Here is a 21,246-nt window from a genome sequence, read left to right on the forward strand (position 1 = left end):
GAAGAGGGGGGTTAAAAAGGGGGGAAAGAGGAGTTTTATGTACTAATCCTGCGATGTGGTAACTTTTCTCTCTTCCACAGGTGGTGATGGGGGGAGGAGGGGAGGTGGAGGAGATGGGGCGTTGACCATTGGGGGCGGGGCCAAGGGAGAAGCGCGGGCTTGGTTCCCGCGCTATGATAATCATGGCGGTAATAGAGAAGCAGGAAGGAGGGGGCGTCGCACGGTGCGAGCCGAGGTCACGGGGGGAAGCCGAGGTCGGCCAGAGTTTGCTGACTTCTGGGAGCAACATGGGGGGAGTAATTACGCTAGCGGGGGATCTAGCGGGGGGGGGTGGGAGGGGGGAATTACTGGGTTGCTGCTGCTGGGGAGAGGGGGGAGCTGGTATGGGAGGGGATGGGCGGGGGGGCACCGCCTGGGGGAGATACAGCTGCGTGGGAACCGGGTGAGGAGCTGGAAAAAGGGGATGGCTAATCGACAAGGGGGGGGGGTAGGAAGCCCCCCAACCCGGCTGATCACGTGGAACGTGAGAGGGCTGAACGGGCCGATAAAGAAGGCACGGGTACTCGCACACCTTAAGAAACTTAAGGCAGATGTGGTTATGTTACAGGAAACGCACCTGAAACTGATAGACCAGGTTAGGCTACGCAAAGGATGGGTGGGGCAGGTGTTCCATTCGGGGCTAGATGCGAAAAACAGGGGGGTGGCTATATTAGTGGGGAAGCGGGTAATGTTCGAGTCAAAGACTATAGTGGCGGATAACGGGGCAGATACGTGATGGTGAGTGGCAAACTACAGGGGGAGACGGTGGTTTTGGTAAACGTATATGCCCCGAACTGGGATGATGCCAATTTTATGAGGCGGATGCTAGGACGCATTCCGGACCTAGAGATGGGAAAGCTGATAATGGGGGGAGATTTTAATACGGTGTTGGAACCAGGGCTGGATAGATCGAAGTCCAGGACTGGAAGGAGGCCGGCAGCAGCCAAGGTACTTAAAGATTTTATGGAGCAGATGGGAGGTGTAGACCCGTGGAGATTTAGCAGACCTAGGAGTAAGGAGTTCTCGTTTTTCTCCTATGTCCATAATGTCTACTCGCGAATAGACTTTTTTGTGCTGGGAAGGGCGTTGATCCCGAAGGTGAGGTGAACGGAGTATACGGCTATAGCCATTTTGGATCACGCTCCACACTGGGTAGACTTGGAGATAGGGGAGGAAACAGGAGGGTGCCCACCCTGGAGAATGGACATGGGACTAATGGCAGATGAGGGGGTGTGTCTAAGGGTGAGGGGGTGCATTGAAAAGTACTTGGAACTCAATGATAATGGGGAGGTCCAGGTGGGAGTGGTCTGGGAGGCGCTGAAGGCGGTGGTTAGAGGGGAGCTGATATCAATAAGGGCACATAAAGGGAAGCAGGAGAGTAAGGAACGGGAGCGGTTGCTGCAAGAACCTTTGAGGGTGGACAGACAATATGCGGAAGCACCGGAGGAGGGACTGTACAGGGAAAGGCAAAGGCTACATGTAGAATTTGACTTGCTGACTACGGGCACTGCAGAGGCACAATGGAGGAAGGCACAGGGTGTACAGTACGAATATGGGGAGATGGCGAGCAGGTTGCTGGCACACCAATTGAGGAAAAGGGGATCAGCGAGGGAAATAGGGGGAGTGAGGGATGAGGAAGGAGAGATGGAGCGGGGAGCGGAGAGAGTGAATGGAGTGTTCAAGACATTTTATAAAAAATTATATGAAGCTCAACCCCCGGATGGGAGGGAGAGAATGATGGGCTTTTTGGATCGGCTGGAATTTCCCAAGGTGGAAGAGCAGGAGAGGGTGGGACTGGGAGCACAGATCGAGGTAGAAGAAGTGGTGAAAGGAATTAGGAGCATGCAGGCGGGAAAGGCCCCGGGACCGGATGGATTCCCAGTCGAATTCTATAGAAAATATGTGGACTTGCTCGCCCCAGTATTGACGAGGACCTTTAATGAGGCAAAGGAAAGGGGACAACTGCCCCCGACTATGTCTGAAGCAACGATATCGCTTCTCTTAAAGAAGGAAAAGGACCCGCTACAATGCGGGTCCTATAGACCTATTTCCCTCCTAAATGTAGATGCCAAGATCCTGGCCAAGGTAATGGCAATGAGAATAGAGGAATGTGTCCCGGGGGTGGTCCACGAGGACCAAACTGGGTTTGTGAAGGGGAGACAGCTGAACACGAATATACGGAGGCTGTTAGGGGTAATGATGATGCCCCCACCAGAGGGGGAAACGGAGATAGTAGTGGCGATGGATGCCGAGAAAGCATTTGCTAGAGTGGAGTGGGATTATTTGTGGGAGGTGTTGAGGAGATTTGGTTTTGGAGAGGGGTATGTTAGATGGGTGCAGCTGTTGTATAGGGCCCCGATGGCGAGCGTGGTCACGAATGGACGGGGATCTGCATATTTTCGGCTCCATAGACGGACAAGGCAGGGATGCCCTCTGTCCCCATTATTGTTTGCACTGGCGATTGAGCCCCTGGCGATAGCGTTGAGGGGTTCCAAGAAGTGGAGGGGAGTACTTAGAGGAGGAGAAGAACACCGGGTATCTTTGTATGCGGACGATTTGTTACTATATGTGGCAGACACGGCGGAGGGGATGCCAGAAATAATGCGGATACTTGGGGAGTTTGGGGATTTTTCAGGGTATAAATTGAACATGGGGAAAAGTGAGTTGTTTGTGGTGCATCCAGGGGAGCAGAGTAGAGAAATAGAGGACATACCGTTGAGGAAGGTAACAAGGGACTTTCGTTACCTGGGGATCCAGATAGCCAAGAATTGGGGCACATTGCATAGGTTAAATTTAACGCGGTTGGTGGAACAAATGGAGGAGGATTTCAAGAGAAGGGATATGGTATCCCTGTCACTGGTAGGGAGGGTGCAGGCGGTTAAGATGGTGGTCCTCCCGAGATTCCTCTTTGTGTTTCAGTGCCTCCCGGTGGTGATCACGAAGGCTTTTTTTAAAAGGATTGAAAAGTGCATCATGGGTTTTGTGTGCGCCGGGAAGACCCCGAGAGTGAGGAAGGGATTCTTACAGCGTAGCAGGGATGGGGGGGGCTGGCACTACCGAGCCTAAGTGAGTATTATTGGGCCGCTAATATTTCAATGGTGAGTGAGTGGATGGGAGAGGAGGAGGGAGCGGCGTGGAAGAGATTAGAGAGGGCGTCCTGTAGAGGGACTAGCCTACAGGCTATGGTGACAGCCCCATTGCCGTTCTCACCGAGGAACTACACCACAAGCCCGGTGGTGGTGGCTACACTGAAGATTTGGGGACAGTGGAGATGGCATTGGGGAAAGACTGGCGCCTTGCGGGGGTCCCCGATAAGAAACAACCATAGGTTTGCCCCGGGGGGAATGGATGGGGGATATGGAATGTGGCAAAGAGCAGGAATAACGCAACTGAAAGATCTGTTTGTGGATGGGAAGTTCGCGAGTCTGGGAGCGCTGACCGAGAAATATGGGTTGCCCCAAGGGAATGCATTCAGGTATATGCAACTGAGGGCTTTTGCGAGGCAACAGGTGAGGGAATTCCCGCAGCTCCCGACACAAGAGGTGCAGGACAGAGTGATCTCAAAGACATGGGTGGGGGATGGTAAAGTGTCAGATATATATAGGGAAATGAGGGACGAAGGGGAGACTATGGTAGATGAACTAAAAGGGAAATGGGAAGAAGAGCTGGGGGAGGAGATCGAGGAGGGGCTGTGGGCAGATGCCCTAAGCAGGGTAAACTCGTCGTCCTCGTGTGCCAGGCTAAGCCTGATTCAGTTTAAGGTATTACACAGGGCGCATATGACTGGAGCACGGCTCAGTAAATTTTTTGGGGTGGAGGATAGGTGTGCGAGGTGCTCGAGAAGCCCAGCGAATCATACCCATATGTTTTGGTCATGCCCGGCACTACAGGGGTTTTGGATGGGGGTGACAAAGGTGCTTTCAAAAGTAGTGGGGGTCCGGGTCGAACCAAGCTGGGGGTTGGCTATATTTGGGGTTGCACAAGAGCCGGGAGTGCAGGAGGCGAGAGAGGCCGATGTTTTGGCCTTTGCGTCCCTAGTAGCCCGGCGCAGGATATTGCTAATGTGGAAAGAAGCCAAGCCCCCGGGGGTGGAGACCTGGATAAATGACATGGCAGGGTTTATAAAGCTAGAGCGGATTAAGTTCGTTCTAAGGGGGTCGGCTCAAGGGTTCACCAGGCGGTGGCAACCGTTCGTCGAATACCTCGCAGAAAGATAGATGGAATGGAAAAAGAAGGCAGCAGCAGCAGGCCAGGATCGGGGTGGGGGGGGGGGGGGGGGGGGGGGAGGAACCAGAAGGACTCTCAGGGTTGTTAATATATACTGTATAATATGTATAGGTCGTTGCGACAGATAATTATATATTGGACTGTTAAATTATATTTTTGGAGAGTGTTACTTGTGATAAGGCAGTTGCCAATTAGGGTTAGTTTTCATTTTTGTTATTTATTATTTATTCATTTTCTGTTTATAAAATAGGTCATTGTTATTTGTGTTGTTATAATATTGTGTAAAGGATGCACAATGTGCTGTGTTGGTTGACCAAAAGTTTTCAATTAAATATTTATTAAAAAAAAAAGAAAAAGGAAGGGGGGAAGGATCGAGGCAGCCTTCCAAAATAGCGTCCCGGACTGTGAAGAGCCTTTCCTGCTGGCGCACTTTAGTGGGAAATCGGTGGAGAGGATGCTCCGGGGCCAAAACAATGGCAAAGTGGCTTTGAATAGCAAGATGTTTCTCGGCACTGCAGGTGCTGAGGAATGACGTGCTAAACGTGCAGTTCAGCGGACTTCAACTCAAGTCCACTGAATTGTGCCCCTTATCTAACTGTTCTGCCGCCTTCAGGACATGGTTAAATTGTTAGTGCTTTCCTGTATTTTTCAATTACAGTGTTTCTCATATTTTATATCAACAGCTGGATGAAGAAAAGTGTTTTTTGTGATGTACCTTTTTTCACATTTGCTTTTTCAGGTTACATCAGTCTAATCAGTAATTATGATAAGGATCAAGTGCTGTTGCATGGTATAAAAAATGGTTTTACAGTATATGATAAAACATCTTAGCATTATTTTCAAAATGCTGACTGTTTTTTCTAGTACTGGATTATACTTAGTTCATTTTGGATCAAGAAAAAACAACTTGCACACGGTGTGATTTTTATGACCAACCTTGAAGCGCCAAGTGCAAAAACTATATTTCACTTGAAATAAAGGTCAAAGGTGAAGCCATCACAGTCCCAAATGATCATGGGCTGCTTTCCCTTTGAGGGGGAGAGCTGACTGGTGGTGATTTAACCTGAGGACCACCGCACCCGAGGCGAGGGGCAAGGTTCAAAAGGTGGGGACTTCTTGAATAACTTCAGCTGGTACAAGAATTGAACCTGCGCTGCTGGCCTTGCTCTGCATCACAAGGCAGCTGTCTAGCCAAGTGATTTAAACCGGCTCCCCTCTCACTTGAAATAGCACAAAGTTGCTTTTTTAATGGCATTTTATTTGGTTGTACCCTTGCCCCTGAATCACTGCCTCAAAAATTCAATACAAGAATAATCTAGGGTAGGTAATACTGATGTGTTGATTTCTAAGTGAGATGTTAAACTGAGGTTCAATCTGTTCAGGTGGATATTAGAAACATAGAAAATAGGAGCAGGAGTAGACCATTCGAGCCTGCTCTGCCCTCTGCTATACTCCCACGCTCTCCCCATATCCCTTGACACCTTTAGAAATCGATTACCATCTTAAATATATTCAGTGACTTGGCCCCGCAGCCTTCTGTGGTGGAGAATACCACAAGTTCACCACCCTCTGAGTGAAGAAGTTTCTCCTCATCTCAGTCCTAGATGGCCTACCCCGTATCCTGAGACCCTTGTTCTAGATCAACCCCCACAGAGGAAACAACATTCCTTCATCCAGTCTATCCAGCCCTATCAGAATTAGATCCCACCTCATTCTTCTAAATTAATATAAATATTTCAAGATCATGGGACGTCATTCTCCGACCCCCCGCCAGGTCGGAGAATTGCCGGGGGCTGGCGTGAATCCCGCCCCCGCCGGTTGCCGAAGTCTCCGGCACCGGATATTCGGCGGGGGCGGGAATCGGGCCGCGCCGGTTGGCGGGCCCCCCCGCTGGATTCTCCGGCCCATATGGGCTGAAGTCCCGCCGATAAATTGCCTGTCCTGCCGGCGTGGATTAAACCACCTTTTGAACGGCGGGACAAGGCGGCGTGGGTGGGCTTTGGGGTCCTGGGGGGGGGGGGGCGAGGGGCGATCTGGCCCCGGGGGGTGCCCCCACGGTGGCCTGGTCTGCGATCGGGGCCCACCGATCCGCGGGCGGGCCTGTGCCGTAGGGGCACTCTTTCCCTTCCGCCTCCACCACGGTCTCCACCATGGCGGAGGCGGAAGAGACTCCCTCCACTGCGCATGCGTGGGAAACTGTCAGCGGCCGCTGACGCTCCCGCGCATGCGCCGCCCGGAGATGTCATTTCCGCGCCAGCTGGCGGGGCAACAAAGGCCGTTTCCGGCAGCTGGCGGGGCGGAAATTCCTCCGGCGACGGCCTAGCCCCTCAATGTTGGGGCTCGGCCCCCAAAGATGCGGAGCATTCCGCACCTTTGGGGCGGCGCGATGCCCATCTGATTGCCGCCGTTTTGGGCGCCAGTCGGCGGACATCGCGCCGTTTCGGGAGAATTTCGCCCATGGTCAGCATTCTTCTCTTAATAAAGACCAACAAAAGCAAAATCATCAGCCATTCATCTCATTTGCTGTTGTATTCTCAAATTAGCTGCCACATTTGTATACGTAACAATTACTGCAACTTAAAAGTAATTGATTGACTCCATCCTGAGGACATTATATAAACACAAATTATTTCCTTCTCTCACCCATTGCCTTTCTGTCTCCTTGTCACGGATGTTGTACAGTCAATCAACTCTGTGAATCTCAGTCCCCCTGTGTGTCTCTTCATTCTTGTTCTCCTTTGATTGCTCTCTCTCTCTCTCTCCCTCACTCTCTCTCCCCTTCTCCCTCCCTCTTTTTCTCTCATCTGGTTAATATTACATATACTCCTCAAAATCTGATGCATGTGAAATTATAAATCCAGAAGATAAAGCCTAGCTTCTTAGTAAAATGTATGTACAATGAAGATTTCCCATATTTCAGTACATTGATGATATTCAAAATAAACAGCCTCCTCCATTTTTATCCACACGCATTTATTTGCTTGAAATGAAAACTGGATTTTAATAGGCTGCACTTTGCTCCCATTGGTTATGAATGAGTGTAAATCTGATCTCATAGTATTTTAGAGTAAATTTTATCATTCATAATCTACACCTACAAACTGTTTTTCTCCCGCTAGGATTTAGTAGTCCGTGTGGTTTTTATTTTGGGAAACATGACTGCAAAGAACAATAAAGCAAGAGAGGAGCTTTATAAGCAGAAGCACAGTGTCGAGACTTTACTGACTCTATTTCAAACATACCATGAACTAGACGTTAAAGTAAAAATAAACCCACTGAAAACACAGAACAAGAGTGAAATGGATGAAAGCAAGAACCAGAGATTCTCTGAGGTGGAAGACATCCTAATAAAATTGATAAGAGTGATTGCTAATTTATCCATAAATACTGAAGTTGGCTCAGCATTGTCTGGAAACCAAAACTGTGTGGATCTTCTTATCAAAGTACTAGGTTAGTTTGCATTGTTCTAATATCTGGTGCACAACATATGCATGTTTAAATAAATCAATGCTTGACTACATTAGTACTTGAATCCAGTTTAAAATGCTACTTCTATAAATATGGCGCATCATGAGATTTATTTCAAAATGTGAAGTGAAACTTGACCTTGTGTAATAACATATGATGTATGATTAAAACCTGAACTTGTCTAATCATCTTTCAATACTCAGAGTAAACAATGATGTATTTCAAAATTGTGACAACCAAACATTTCTTGAGTGATTGGGGCATTATCTCAATCTTTTTGGTCGCCATGAATATACTCCATTGTTAATTTTTATAACCCGACTATATAGATTTGAATGCATTGTCTACATAGACTTCCTTTACAGTTTTATTACTAATTTTGTATGAACCCCAACCAAGATCATCATGACTGATGTTTTTGTACAAGGATTATTTTCTAACAGCATTGACCTCTTTATATTGTTGAATTGCTTCAAAGACGTTTTCAATTTAGCCTGAACAACAAATACTGTGGAGTCTGTCCTGTATTTTTATTATTTGTTTCATGGATTTGGGCATTGCTGGCCAGCATTTATTGCCTATCCCTCACTGCCCTTGAGAAGGTGATAGTTGGCTGCATTCTTCAACCTCTACTGTCTGTATGGTGCAGGTGGACTTAAAGTACGGTAGTTAGGGAGTTCCTTATTTATAACTGAATATGTTTAATTACAGAATATTAATTCAAGTGGAACATAGGAATGGGAGTAGGTCATTCAGCCAGTTGATTTTTGTTGTGCCCCCCTTGCTAAATAAGATAGATTTCAAACAAATCTAGCAATTCAAAGCTGGGCAACCATAAGGCGTTATGCGCATTAGCAGCTGCAGAATTGTATTCAACCAGAAATTGTAGCCTCACGGCCCCACGTATCCCACTCTACGATTACCATGAGGCCGGGCTTCAAACCTGGTACAATGAAGGTTGCAGGTGGGCATGCTGAGAGCAGCACCAGCCATAGCTAAAAACGAGGTGTCATCCTGATGATACTACTTGCATGCTAATCAGCAGAAGCAGCATGTGAGCTAAGCAATCCCACAACCAATGGATCAGATCTAAGCTCTGCAGTCCTGCCACATCAGTTGAGAATGGTGGTGAACTATGTAGACAGTCCAACTAGGGAAGGGGCTGTACTGGACCTGGTATTGGGGAATGAGCCCGGCTAGGTGGTAGAAGTTTCAGTAGGGGAGCATTTCGGGAACAGTGGCCACAATTCAGTAAGTTTTAAAGTGCTGGTGGACAAGGATAAGAGTGGTCCTCGGGTGAATGTGCTAAATTGGGGGAAGGCTAATTATAACAATATTAGGCGGGAACTGAAGAACCTAGATTGGGGGCGGATATTTGAGGGTAAATCAACATCTGACATGTGGGAGGCTTTCAAATGTCAGTTGAAAGGAATTCAGGACCGGCATGTTCCTGTGAGGAAGAAGGATAAATAAGGCAAATTTCGGGAACCTTGGATAACGAGAGATATTGTAGGCCTCGTCAAAAAGAAAAAGGAGGCATTTGTCAGGGCTAGAAGGCTGGGAACAGACGAAGCCTGTGTGGAATATAAGGAAAGTAGGAAGGAACTTAAGCAGGGAGTCAGGAGGGCTAGAAGGGGGTCACGAAAAGTCATTGGCAAAGGGTTAAGGAAAATCCCAAGGCTTTTTACACGTACATAAAAAGCAAGAGGGTAGCCAGGGAAAGGGTTGGCGTACTGAAGGATAGGCAAGGGAATCTTTGTGTGGAGCCAGAGGAAATGGGTGATGTACTAAATGAATATTTTGCATCAGTATTCACCAAAGAGAAGGAATTGGTGGATGTTGAGTCTGGAGAAGGGTGTGTTGATAGCCTGGGTCACATTGGGATCCAAAAAGACGAGGTGTTGGGCGTCTTGAAAAATATTAAGGTAGATAAGTCCCCAGGGCCTGATGGGATCTACCCCAGAATACTGAAGGAGGCTAGAGAGAAAATTGCTGAGGCCTTGACAGAAATCTTTGGATCCTCACTGTCTTCAGGTGATGTCCCGGAGGACTGGAGAATAGCCAATGTTGTTCCTTTGTTTAAGAAGGGTAGCAAGGATAATCCAGGGAACTACAGACCGGTGAGCCTTAGTCAGTGGTAGGGAAATTACTGGAGAGAATTCTTCGAGACAGGATCTACTCCCATTTGGAAGCAAATGGACGTATTAGTGAGAGGCAGCATGGTTTTGTGAAGAGGAGGTCGTGTCTCACTAACTTGATTGAGTTTTTCGAAGAGGTCACAAAGATGATTGATGCAGGTAGGGCATGTGTGGACTTCAGTAAGGCCTTTGACAAGGTCCATCGTGGTAGACTGGTACAAAAGGTGAAGTCACACAGGATCAGGGGTGAGCTGGCAAGGTGGATACAGAACTGGCTAGGTCATAGAAGGCAGGGAGTAGCAATGGAAGGGTGCTTTTCTAATTGGAGGGCTGTGATTAGTGGTGTTCCGCAGGGATCAGTGCTGGGACCTTTGCTGTTCGTCGTATATATAAATGATTTGGAGGAAAATGTAACTGGTCTGATTAGTAAGTTTGCAGACGACACAAAGGTTGGTGGAATTGCGGATAGCGATGAGGACTGTCAGAGAATACAGGATTTAGATTGTTTGGAGACTTGGGCGGAGAGATGGCAGATGGAGTTTAATCCGGACAAATGTGAGGTAATGCATTTTGGAAGGTCTAATGCAGGTAGGGAATATACAGTGAATGGTAGAACACTCAAGAGTATTGAAAGTCAGAGAGATCTAGGTGTACAGGTCCACAGGTCACTGAAAGGGGCAACACAGGTGGAGAAGGTAGTCAAGAACACATACGGCATGCTTGCCTTCATTGGCCGGGGCATTGAGTATAAGAATTGGCAAGTCACGTTGCAGCTGTATAGAACCTTAGTTAGGCCACAATTGGAGTGTAGTGTTCAATTCTGGTCGCCACACTACCAGAAGGATGTGGAGGCTTTCGAGAGGGTGCAGAAGAGATTTACCAGGATGTTGCTGGTATGGAGGGCATTAGCTATGAGGAGCGGTTTACTAAACTCTGTTTGTTCTCACTGGAACGAAGGAGGTTGAGGGGCGACCTGATAGAGGTCTACAAAATTATGAGGGGCATAGACAGAGTGGATAGTCAGAAGCTTTTCCCCAGGGTAGAGGGGTCAATTACTAGGGGGCATAGGTTTAAGGTGCGAGGGGCAAGGTTTAGAGTAGATGTACGAGGCAAGTTTTTTACACAGAAGGTAGTGGGTGCCTGGAACTCGCTACTGGAGGAGGTGGTGGAAGCAGGGACGATAGTGACATTTAAGGGGCATCTTGACAAATACATGAATAGGATGGGAATAGAGGAATACGGACCCAGGAAGTGTAGAAGATTGTAGTTTAGTCGGGCAGCATGGTCGGCACGGGCTTGGAGGGCCGAAGGGCCTGTTCCTGTGCTGTACTTTTCTTTGTTCTTTGTAATTCAACAAGTAACTGGAGGTAAGGACTACCCATCCTCAATGATGGGGGAGTCCAGCACACCAATCAAAAAGACAAGACATTTGCAACTATCTTCGCCAGAACTGCCGAGTGAATGGTACATCTTGGCCTCCTTCTGAGTTCCCAGCATCTCTGATGTCAGTCTTCAGCCAATTCAATTCACTCTGTGATGTCAAGTGACTTCATTGTAGGTTGGGATATGCTGCACAAGTCGCCGTTCGAGCCCTGGAATGAACCCGAAGAGTAGGAATTCAGGGCTGCAGTGACCTTCATGGCCACCGGAGCGAGTATCCTCTTCCTTCACATAATGCCACGTCCGCAAGGACATGACACAGGTGCCGCACCGTCCCCTCCCTGCGCACGTGCTATCCAACACCTCGAATGACCAGCGATGCCTGTGCACCTTGGGCTGTCCCTGGCCTCCCCCTCTGGATATTCCTCAACAGAAACGGAGGATAAACTTGAGAATGTGTCATCATGGCCAGAACTTTGTCGTTGAAATGATCTGTCCATCAATGTGTGACTTATTCCATGTATCAGTGCCATTCTCCATTCAGGAGCCGCAGCTGTGCAGGCCCTCCCAGGCAGCCCAATCTCACCGTAACCAAATTCTGGCATCCACATATTCCACTGGCGCTCAAGGTACAGTTGAACATCCTTGACATCCGGCGTGTTTAACGCGCGGTGACATGACAATTACATGCAGCAAAAGAAGAACAAAGAACCACACAGCACAGGAACAGGCCCTTTGGCCCTCCAAACTTGTTCTGACCATGGTACCTGCCTAAGCTAAAACCGTATGCCACTCATAATCTCTATCAGGTCGCCTCTCAACATCCATTGTTCCAGTGAGAACAAACCGAGTTTATCTAACCTCTCATAGCTAATGCCCTCCATACCAGGCAACATCCTAGTAACCTACTTCTGTACCCTCTCCACTCACCACACCAGCAACAAAAGCTTCTGCAATCTGCAAAAGCATTTCATCAACGGCATTGCGCATCAGGTCCTGCAGCGTCTTCTTGTTTCAAACCGGATTGCCTTCTGGACTCATAACTCCCCCTGAACCCCGGTGTTCCAGGATCCAGGTATCTTTGAAAAAATTGTTCTTCTTTCCGGCTGCAGAAAGAAAGAAAAAAGCAACAGCAGCACCAGGCACCTGCAGCCACCAGCAGGAGCAAGCAACAAACACAACCTGCAGCTATGAAATGCTGATATAACTAACATTGCCAATTCCTCAGTAGCAATAACCTTAGCTGTGCAGCCAGAGGCAGCAACGGTCAGAGGGAGTTAAAGTGACCTTCACCACATTACCACGGACAGGACTCTGTCCAGGGTGTGTTCGATGGGACTGACGGCAACAGCTGGAGTTGCCCCTGGTATGAAGTTACATTAACACTGCAATGAAGTTACTGTGAAAATCACCTAGTCGCCACACTACGGAACCTGTTCGGGTACACTGAGGGAGAATTCAGAATGTCCAATTCACCTAACAGCACGTCTTTCAGGACTTACGGGAGGAAACCGGAGCATCTGGAAAAACTCACGTAGACATGGGGAGAAGGTGCAGACTCCACACAGACAGTGTCCCAAGCCGGAAGTCGTACCCGGGTCCCTGCCGCCATGAAGCAATAGTGCGAACCACTGTGCTACCGTGCCGATCAATTTATCTCTGTTTTAAAGACACTTTGAGATTTGGCCTCCACAGCCTTCTGCGGCAAAATGTTCCACAGATTCACCACCCTGTGGCTGAAGAAATTCCTCCTCATCTCTGTTTTAAAGGATCGTCCTTTCAGTCTGAGGCTTTGTACTCTGGTTCTAGTTTTTCCCACAAGTGGAAACATCCTCTCCACATCCACTCTATCTAGGCCTCTCAGTATCCTGTAAGTTTCAATAAGATCCCCCTCATCCTTCTAAACTTCAACGACAACAAACCCAGAGTCCTCAACTGTTCTTCATACGACAAGTTCTTCATTCTAGGGATCATTCTTGTGAACCTTCTCTGGATCCTTTCCAAGGCCAGCTCATCCTTCCTTAGAAATGGGGCCCCAAACTGCTCACAATACTCCAAATAGGGCCTGACCAGAGCTTTACACAGCCTCAGATGTGCATCTCTGGTCTTGTATCCTAGCCCTCTCGACATAAATGCTAACATTGCATTTACCTTCCTAACTGCAGACTGAACCTGCACGTTAACTTTTAAGAGAATTGTGAACAAGGACTTCCAAGTCCCTTTGTGCTTCTGATTTCCTAAGCATTTCTCCATTTAGAAAATAGTTTATGCTTACATTCCTCCTTCCAAATTGCATAACCTCACACTTTTCCACATTGTATTCCATCTGCCACTTTTTTGCCCACTCTCCTTCTGCAGCCCCCTGTTCCTCAATATTACCTGTGCTTTGCATGTCTTTATATCAGCTGCAAACGTAGCAACAGTGCCCTCAGTTCCTTCTTCCAGATCATTAATATATATTGTGAAAAGTTGTGGTCCCAACACCGACCCTTGAGGCACACCACTATCACCGGCTGCCATCCTGAAAAAAACCCCTTTATCCCCACTCTCTGACTTCTGCCAGTAAGCCAATCCTCTGTCCATGCCAGTATCTTACCCTCAACACCATTGGCTCTTCACTTATTTAACAGCCTCCTACATGGCACAGTTGCTACTCAATAATTAATGTTCTCACATTGTAGGTTCAGGGGCGGGATTCTCCCCTACCCTGTGGGGCGGGGGGTTCCGGCGTAATGGAATGGCGGGAATCACTCTGGCGTCGGGCTGCCCCAAAGGTGCGGAAGTATCCGCATCTTTAGGGGCCAAGCCCTCATCTTGAGGGGCTAGGCCTGCGCCGGAGTGGTTTGCGCTCCACCGGCTGGCGGGAAAGGCCTTTGGCGCCACGCCAGCCGGGGCCGAAAGGTCTACGCCGGGCGACGCGGGTCGGCTCATGCACGGGAGGGTCAGCGGCTGCTGTCGTCATCCCCGCGCATGCGCAGGGCAGGGAGTCTCTTCTGCCTCTGCCACAGTGAAGACCATGACAAAGGCATAAGAAAAAGAGTGCCCCCACGGAACAGGCCCGCCCGCGGATCGGTGGGCCCCGATCGCAGGCCAGGCCACCGTGGGGGCATCCGCCGGGGCCAGATCGCCCCGCGCCACCCCCAGGACCCCGGAGCCTGCCCTCGCCGCCTTGTCCTGCCATTCAAAAAGTGGTTTAATCCACGCTGGCGGGACAGGCATTCCAGCAGCGGGACTTCAGCCCATCGCGGGCCGGAGAATCGGCGGGGGTGGGCCCGCCGACCGGCGCGGTGTTATTCCCGCCCCCGCCGACCAGCGTGGCGCAATTCCCGACCCACCGAATCTCTGGTGGCGGAGACTTCGGGACACGGCAGGGACGGGATTCAGGCCAGCCCCGGGCGATTCTCCAACCACCGGTGTGGGGTCGGAGAATCCCACCCCTGATTTCTTTCTTTTTCACGTTATCCAATTATTTCTTTAATCCAAACACTTCTTTAAATTGAAAAACTTTTGGCAAACATAACCTTTTCCCCATCTGCACCTTGACTCCATTTACCCAGGAACTCCCAAATGGCTCATCAAGGTCTCATTACGAGCAGGAAAGTTAGAAACTGTCGTTAGCCTGTAATAGTGGTCTGAAGGGCGGTATGTGGAGCAGTGGTTAGCCCTGGGACTACGGCACTGAGGACTCGGGTTCGGATCCCGGCCCTGGGTCACTGTCGTGTGGAGTTTGCACATTCTCCCCATGTCTGCGTGGGTTTCACCCCCACAACCCAAAGATCTGCAGGTTAGGTGGATTTGCCACCTTAATTGGCCCTTAATTGGAAAAAATATAATTGGGTACTCTAAATTTATTTTTAAAAAAGTAATAGTGGTCTGTCTGAATGTTCAACCCTCCTATAGTCAGAACAAATGGTAGCTTCCCCATCTGGTCACCGGATTGATATTTGCAATGGGATGGGAAAGATAGGTGTTGCTGTGAAAACCACCCTTATTGTCCTTTATTGTCTGTTACAAACATCATCTGGTTACATTGTTTGCTTGGGATGTGGTACAGAAGGACCCAAAAGGACACATTTTTGACAAAGTTTTTAACTTCAATGCCATCCTTGCTTTTTTTCTCTATCAGCCTGGCAGTCTGGTAGTCCTGCATCAGAGGTTATGGATTGAAACCCACTCCAAGAATAGGCCGATGGGTCAATACATTTCTCCCAGCATTCATTTCCTTTCTGACTATTAAAACAAATTGGTCAGTGCCGAGCGCTGAGGTACGATCCCTGCCCCGGGTCACTGTCTGTGTGGAGTTTGCACATTCTCCCCGTGTCGGCGTGGGTTTCCTCCGGGTGCTCCGGCTTCCTCCCACAAAACCCGAGAGATGTGCTATTAGGTAATTTGGACATTCTGAATTCTCCCTCTGTGTACCTGAACAGGTGCCAGAATGTGGCAACTAGGGGCTTTTCACAGTAACTTCATTGCAGTGACAATAAAGATTATTAAATGTTCCATCCCAGGCAATATCCTCGCGAAACGCCTCTGTACCCACTCCAGTGCAATCACATCCTTTCTGTGGTGACCAGAACTGCACACAGTACTCCAGCTGTGGCCTCACACTTTTCAGGATTAAATTCCATCTGCCACTTTTCTGCCCATTTGACCATCCCGTCTATATCTTCCTGTAACCCAAGATTCTCCGCCTCAGTGTTAACCACCTGGCCTATCTTTGTGTCATCCGCAAACTTACTGATTCTACCCCCCACATAGTCACGTAAGTCCTTTATATAATTGACGAATATTAGACCCCTGTGGTACGCCGCTGGACACTGGCTTCCAGTCACTAAAGCAGCCGTCTGTCATCACCCTGTTTCCTACAAGTCAGCCAGCTTTGAATCCACCTCATCAAGTTCCCGTGTATCCCATGTGCACTAGCCTTCTTTATAAGTCTCCCATGTGGGACCTTGTCAATTGCTTTGCTGCAATCCATGTAAACTATAATTGGCAAATTCTTTCCAAGTGTGTTTAGCAAGGCCACTTTAGTACAAATATAATAACTCTTATGTCAAATTGCTGGCTTTATTTTTAAATGCATTTGGATAGATTATTCAGAGGTTACAGGTTTGTGTGTCGATCTATTGTTTTTTTTGTTCCTTTGTTACACATTTTTTAATGTGTAACATGTTGTGACTGTGACACCTTACAATGACAGGAAATGCCTGTTAGATATGCAAATTTAATAATACAGAATTTTAAAAATTAATTTACGGGATGTGGGCGTCGCTGGTTATGCCAGCATTTATTGCCCATCCTTAGTTGCCCTTCAGAAGGTGGTGGTGAGTTGCCTTCTTGAACCGCTGCAGTCCTTGAGGTGTAGGTACACCCACTATGCGGTTAGGGAGGGCGTTCTAAGATGTTGCCCCAGCGACAGTGAAGGAACGGAGATATATTTCCAAGTCAGGGTGGTGAGTGATTTGGAGGGGAACCTCCAGATGGTGGGTTTCCTAGGTATCTGCGGCTCTTATCCTTCTAGATGGCAGTGGTCGTGGGTTTCGAAGGTGCTGTCTAAGGAACTTTGGTGTGTTACTGCAGTGCATCTTGTAGATGGTACACATGGCTGTTCGTCAGTGGTGGAGGTTTTGAATGTTTGTGGAAGGGGGAGCAATCAAGCGGGTTGCTTTGTCCTGGATGGTGTCGAGCTTCTTGAATGTTGTTGAAGCTGCACTCATCCAGGCAAGTGGAGAGTATTCCATTACACTCCTGACTTGTGCCTTGTAAATGGTTGACAGGCTTTGGGGGACGTCAGGAGGTGAGTTCCTCGCCGTGGGATTCCTAGTTTTTACCTGCCCTGGTAGCCACAGTATTAATATGGCTATCCAGTTCAGTTTCTGATTAATGGTAACCCCCAGGATGTTGATTGGGAGAGATTCAGTGATGGTAATGCCATTGAATATCAAGGGGAGATGGTTAGATCCTTACTTGTTGGAGATGATCATTGCCTTGCACTTGTGTGGCATGAATGTAACTTGTCAGCCCACACCTGGATATTGTCCAGGTCTTGCTGCATTTGGACATGGACTGCTTCATTATCTGAGAAGTTGCGAATGGTGCTGAACATTGTGCAGTCATCCACAAACATCTCCACTTCTGACCTTATGATGAAGCAGCTGAAGATGGTTGGGCCTGGGACACTACCCTGAGGAACTCCTGCAGTGATGTCCTGGAGCTGAGGTGATTGACCTCCAGCCACCACAACCATCTTCCTTTGATCCTGGTATGACTCCATCCTGCAGAGAGTTTTCCCCCTGAATAGATGCCAATATTCTCATATCTTGGTTCAACAGGAAAGAATAGTCCTAGAGTTATCAATGTGATAACTCATTGGCTGACGAGAGCTTAATGTTGTACAATAGGTGGCTCCCACACCCCTCCCTAAATGATTAAAAACCTTTTGCAACAGCTATTATCTATCTAGTGGCACATCTGGAAACAGGTGAAACATGAATGTTGAAGATGTCTAAATTTTAAGTCAGCTGAGGTTAGGATCTTAAGTTATCCTCCATTTGTGTGAAAAATGTGTTAACCTTTTTTTGTTGTTTGATCTAGAATACAAAACAGTTGATAAATGTGAAGAATTGATGATGAATGCTGCAGCATCGATCAACAACCTGTCTTACTATCAAGTGAAGAATTCTGCTGTCAGGGCCAGGCAACTGCATATAACTGATTGTATGCTTAATATTATTTCCTTAAATAACATGGCATAGAAGCAAAGAAATCTAAATATTAATTATCTACACAAACATTTTAAAGCATTTAATTTAGGCATTTCTTTCAAAAAAATGCAACTTTTCATTATGACATATTAGAGTTGAGAGAAAAAAATTATTAGTGCCAAAAGCACTATTGATTTATTGGGAAATTAATGTTGAGTTTCTTTTTTAAAAAAACATTGAAATTATTTTTCAGTTATCTAGTTCATTAATCTTTATAATAAACGAGAGTTGGTTCAACACAAAAATCTGTGGAATACCTTACCACGTCTTTAATCTAAAGACCTTTTACCCCTAACCATTGTTTTTTGCCCTCAATGTGACTATCTTATTATCTGTGTAACTAAATTCTAATGTGGCAACTTAACTAATTCAATTGCCTCAGCCTGGGCTGAATTGACACATATATAATTAAACTTTAGTTTGCTGTGCCTTCAAGTCCCCCAACCCACCCCCCAGCTATATTTTTCTGAGGTAGCAAAGACAAACTGCACAATCTACCAGCCGCGTTGTGCTGGAGTGAGAGTGTAACGTGGCCAGTAGATCCTAGGAGAGGCTTTCAATGGGTTTCCCGGCAGTCTTTATGCCTTACGAGATCTACTCAGATCTCATGAGGCGTCGGAATCAGAACCTTCCCAAAATTGGCGTGACTTCCAGTGGCGACATGTAGAAGGAGGTTGCACGAAAGGTAGGTCCCGCCAGAGTCATTGGTTTTTGGTTCGTTTTACCCGGTTCCCATGGGTAATTGGTGGACAAAGTTATCCCATTCAAGAGTATTTGGTGCGAGTATGTCAAAAGGCGCAAGAAAAAATATAACTAAGAAAGGTGGTACAGTGGTCCGGGGTGGGGGGCGGGGGGGGAGGGGGGGGGCAATACTTATTAATAAAAGAGTTCAGTTCCAGATTGAGGAGGTAGTAAAGGACCATGGCAGCAGGTCCATCATGGATTCGGGGACATTGGAGGGTAAGCCGGTGGTTTTGGTGAGTGTGTATGCCCCAAACTAGGATAATGTGGAGTTAGTGAAGAGGATGCTGGCAGCGATATGGATACACACCAGTTGATATTGGGGGCTGATCTGAACTACGTGTTGAGCCCCAAGTTGGATTGGTCCAGGCCGAAGCCCCTGGCCCCAATTGGGCGGTGAAGGTACTAGCAGCGTTCATGAAGGAGATGGGTGGAGTGGATCCATGCCGGCTTTTACACCTTGGGGGCAGGGAAGGTTTCCTTTTCTTTCCGCTGCATAATGTGAATTCGTGCATAGACATTTTTGTAATGGGGAGAGCCAGGGATGAGGAATGTGGAATATTCCACGGTAGTGATATTAGATCATGCTCCGCATCTGGTGGATGTGGTTTTGGAGATGCGGCAGCCCAGCGACCGGCATGGAGTTTGGATGTGGGGCTGTTGTCAGATTTGGGAATTTGTGTGAAGATGGCTCGGGTGGGAAGTGTCGCTCTCAGTACTGTGGGAGGCCCTGAAGGCAGTGGTACAAGAGGTGATAATTTTGCACAAGGCACAGAAAGATAGGAAGACGAGAGAGGAGCGCCGGCGGTTGGTGGTCGAGATATTGGATGTAGATGGCAGGTATGCAAGTGACCCAACACCAGAGCTTAACCAGTGCTATCCACGGAGAAGGTAGGGCGGCAGTTGCGGCGCTCGTGGGGGGTAGTGTATGAGTATGGGGACAAATCTAGTAGACTTTTGGCTGGTCATCTAACGCGGCAGGCGACTTCCTGGAAGATCGTACGGATTCAGGACTCAGGCGGTAAGCTAGTGTCGGCACCGGAGAACGTTAATGGGGTGTTTGAGACGTTCTAGACTCTGTATCGGTCCGAGCCGCCGGAGGAGAAGTCAGACATGCGGAGGTTTTTAGAGAGTTTGGATTGTCCCAAGATGGAGAAGGAGGATCGGGAAGGGCTGGGGGTGGAGGAGGTCATTACAACAATTGTGCGAATGCAGATGGGTAAAGTGCCGGGGCCCGATGCGTTACTGGTGGAATTTTATAAAGAATTTGCTGATTAATTGGTGCTGCTGCGGGTGGAGATGTTTGAGGACTCGGTGGTTCGTGGGTCTCTTCCGGAGAGAATGATGCAAGCGTCCATTTTGCTTCTATTGAAGAACGATAAGGACCTGGTGGAATGTGGATCGTACTGCCCTATTTCGCTACTGAATGTAGATGCTAAGATTCTGGCTAAGTTGTTAGCGCTGAGGCTGGAGGGATGCCCCCCCCACATTTTATTGGGGAAGACCAGATGGGGTTTGTGAAGGGTAGGCACTTGTTGTCCAACGTGAATCGTCTTTTGAATGTTGTATTGTCCCCGGCAGAGGGGAGGGAACAGGAGATCATTGTGGCATTGGTCCCTGAGACTGCCTTTGATAGGGTAGAAGGGGGAGTTTTTTTCGCAGTACTGGAATGGTTTGGGATAGGATCTAGGTTTGTGGCGTGGGTTCGGTTATTATATAATGCACCTAAGACAAACAATGTGAGCTCAAGATATTTCCAGTTGTACAGGAAAATGAGGCAGGGGTGCCCTATGCCCCCCCCTTTTTGCGTTGGCAATAAAGCCTTTAGCCATTGCCCTGAGAATTGCAGATAGGTGGAGAGGGATAGTAAGGGGGTGAGGTTGAGCATAGGGTGTCCTTGTATGCATATGATCATCTTTTGTACGTAATGGATCCAATCCCCACAATGTGTGACATCATGGCTTCCTGAAGCAATTTGGTGCATTTTCGGAGTATAAACTGAATTGGGAGAAGAGTGAGTGTTTTCTGGTAACCACGCTGGGAAAGGGGATTAATTTGGGTGGTGTTGCCATTTCACTTTGCGGGTTCCCATTTTAGATATTTAGAGGCGCAAGTAGCCCAGGATTGGGCCCGGCTTCAGAAATAGAATGTTATGAGTTTGGTGCATAGGGTGAATGTGGATCTACAGTGGTGGGACAGCCTCCCTCTGTCCTTAGCAGGTAGAATTTAGTTGGTGAAAATGAATGTCCTGCCGTGTTTTCTGTTTTTATTCCAATGTTTGGCATTTGTTTTGACAAAATCTTTTTTGGGGGCATGGAGAGATTGATTTTGATGTTAATCAGCCAGGATTAGGATGACGATACTTCAGAGGGACAGGCAGTCGGGAGGCTTGGTGTTGCCAAACATGATATATTATTATCAGGCAGCGAACGCTGAGGAGGTGTTGGATTGGTGTGGGGATCCGGAGACTTAATGGGCGTGGATGGAGT

General features: G+C 47.9%; 1 protein-coding gene across 2 annotated transcripts in view; it reads left to right on the forward strand.

The window, feature by feature from the left end:
- armc2 (armadillo repeat containing 2) overlaps window positions 1-21,246 on the forward strand; it is a 316,108-nt gene that overhangs the window by 261,212 nt on the left and 33,650 nt on the right. For both annotated transcript variants that reach the window (XM_072499968.1, XM_072499969.1), the window contains 2 exons: window positions 7,386-7,716; window positions 17,847-17,969. In XM_072499968.1, coding sequence (XP_072356069.1) covers window positions 7,386-7,716; window positions 17,847-17,969 — 454 coding nt within the window. The remainder of the gene's footprint in view (window positions 1-7,385; window positions 7,717-17,846; window positions 17,970-21,246) is intronic.

Source organism: Scyliorhinus torazame, chromosome 4, assembly GCF_047496885.1.
Source record: "Scyliorhinus torazame isolate Kashiwa2021f chromosome 4, sScyTor2.1, whole genome shotgun sequence".
Lineage (NCBI taxonomy): Eukaryota > Metazoa > Chordata > Chondrichthyes > Carcharhiniformes > Scyliorhinidae > Scyliorhinus > Scyliorhinus torazame.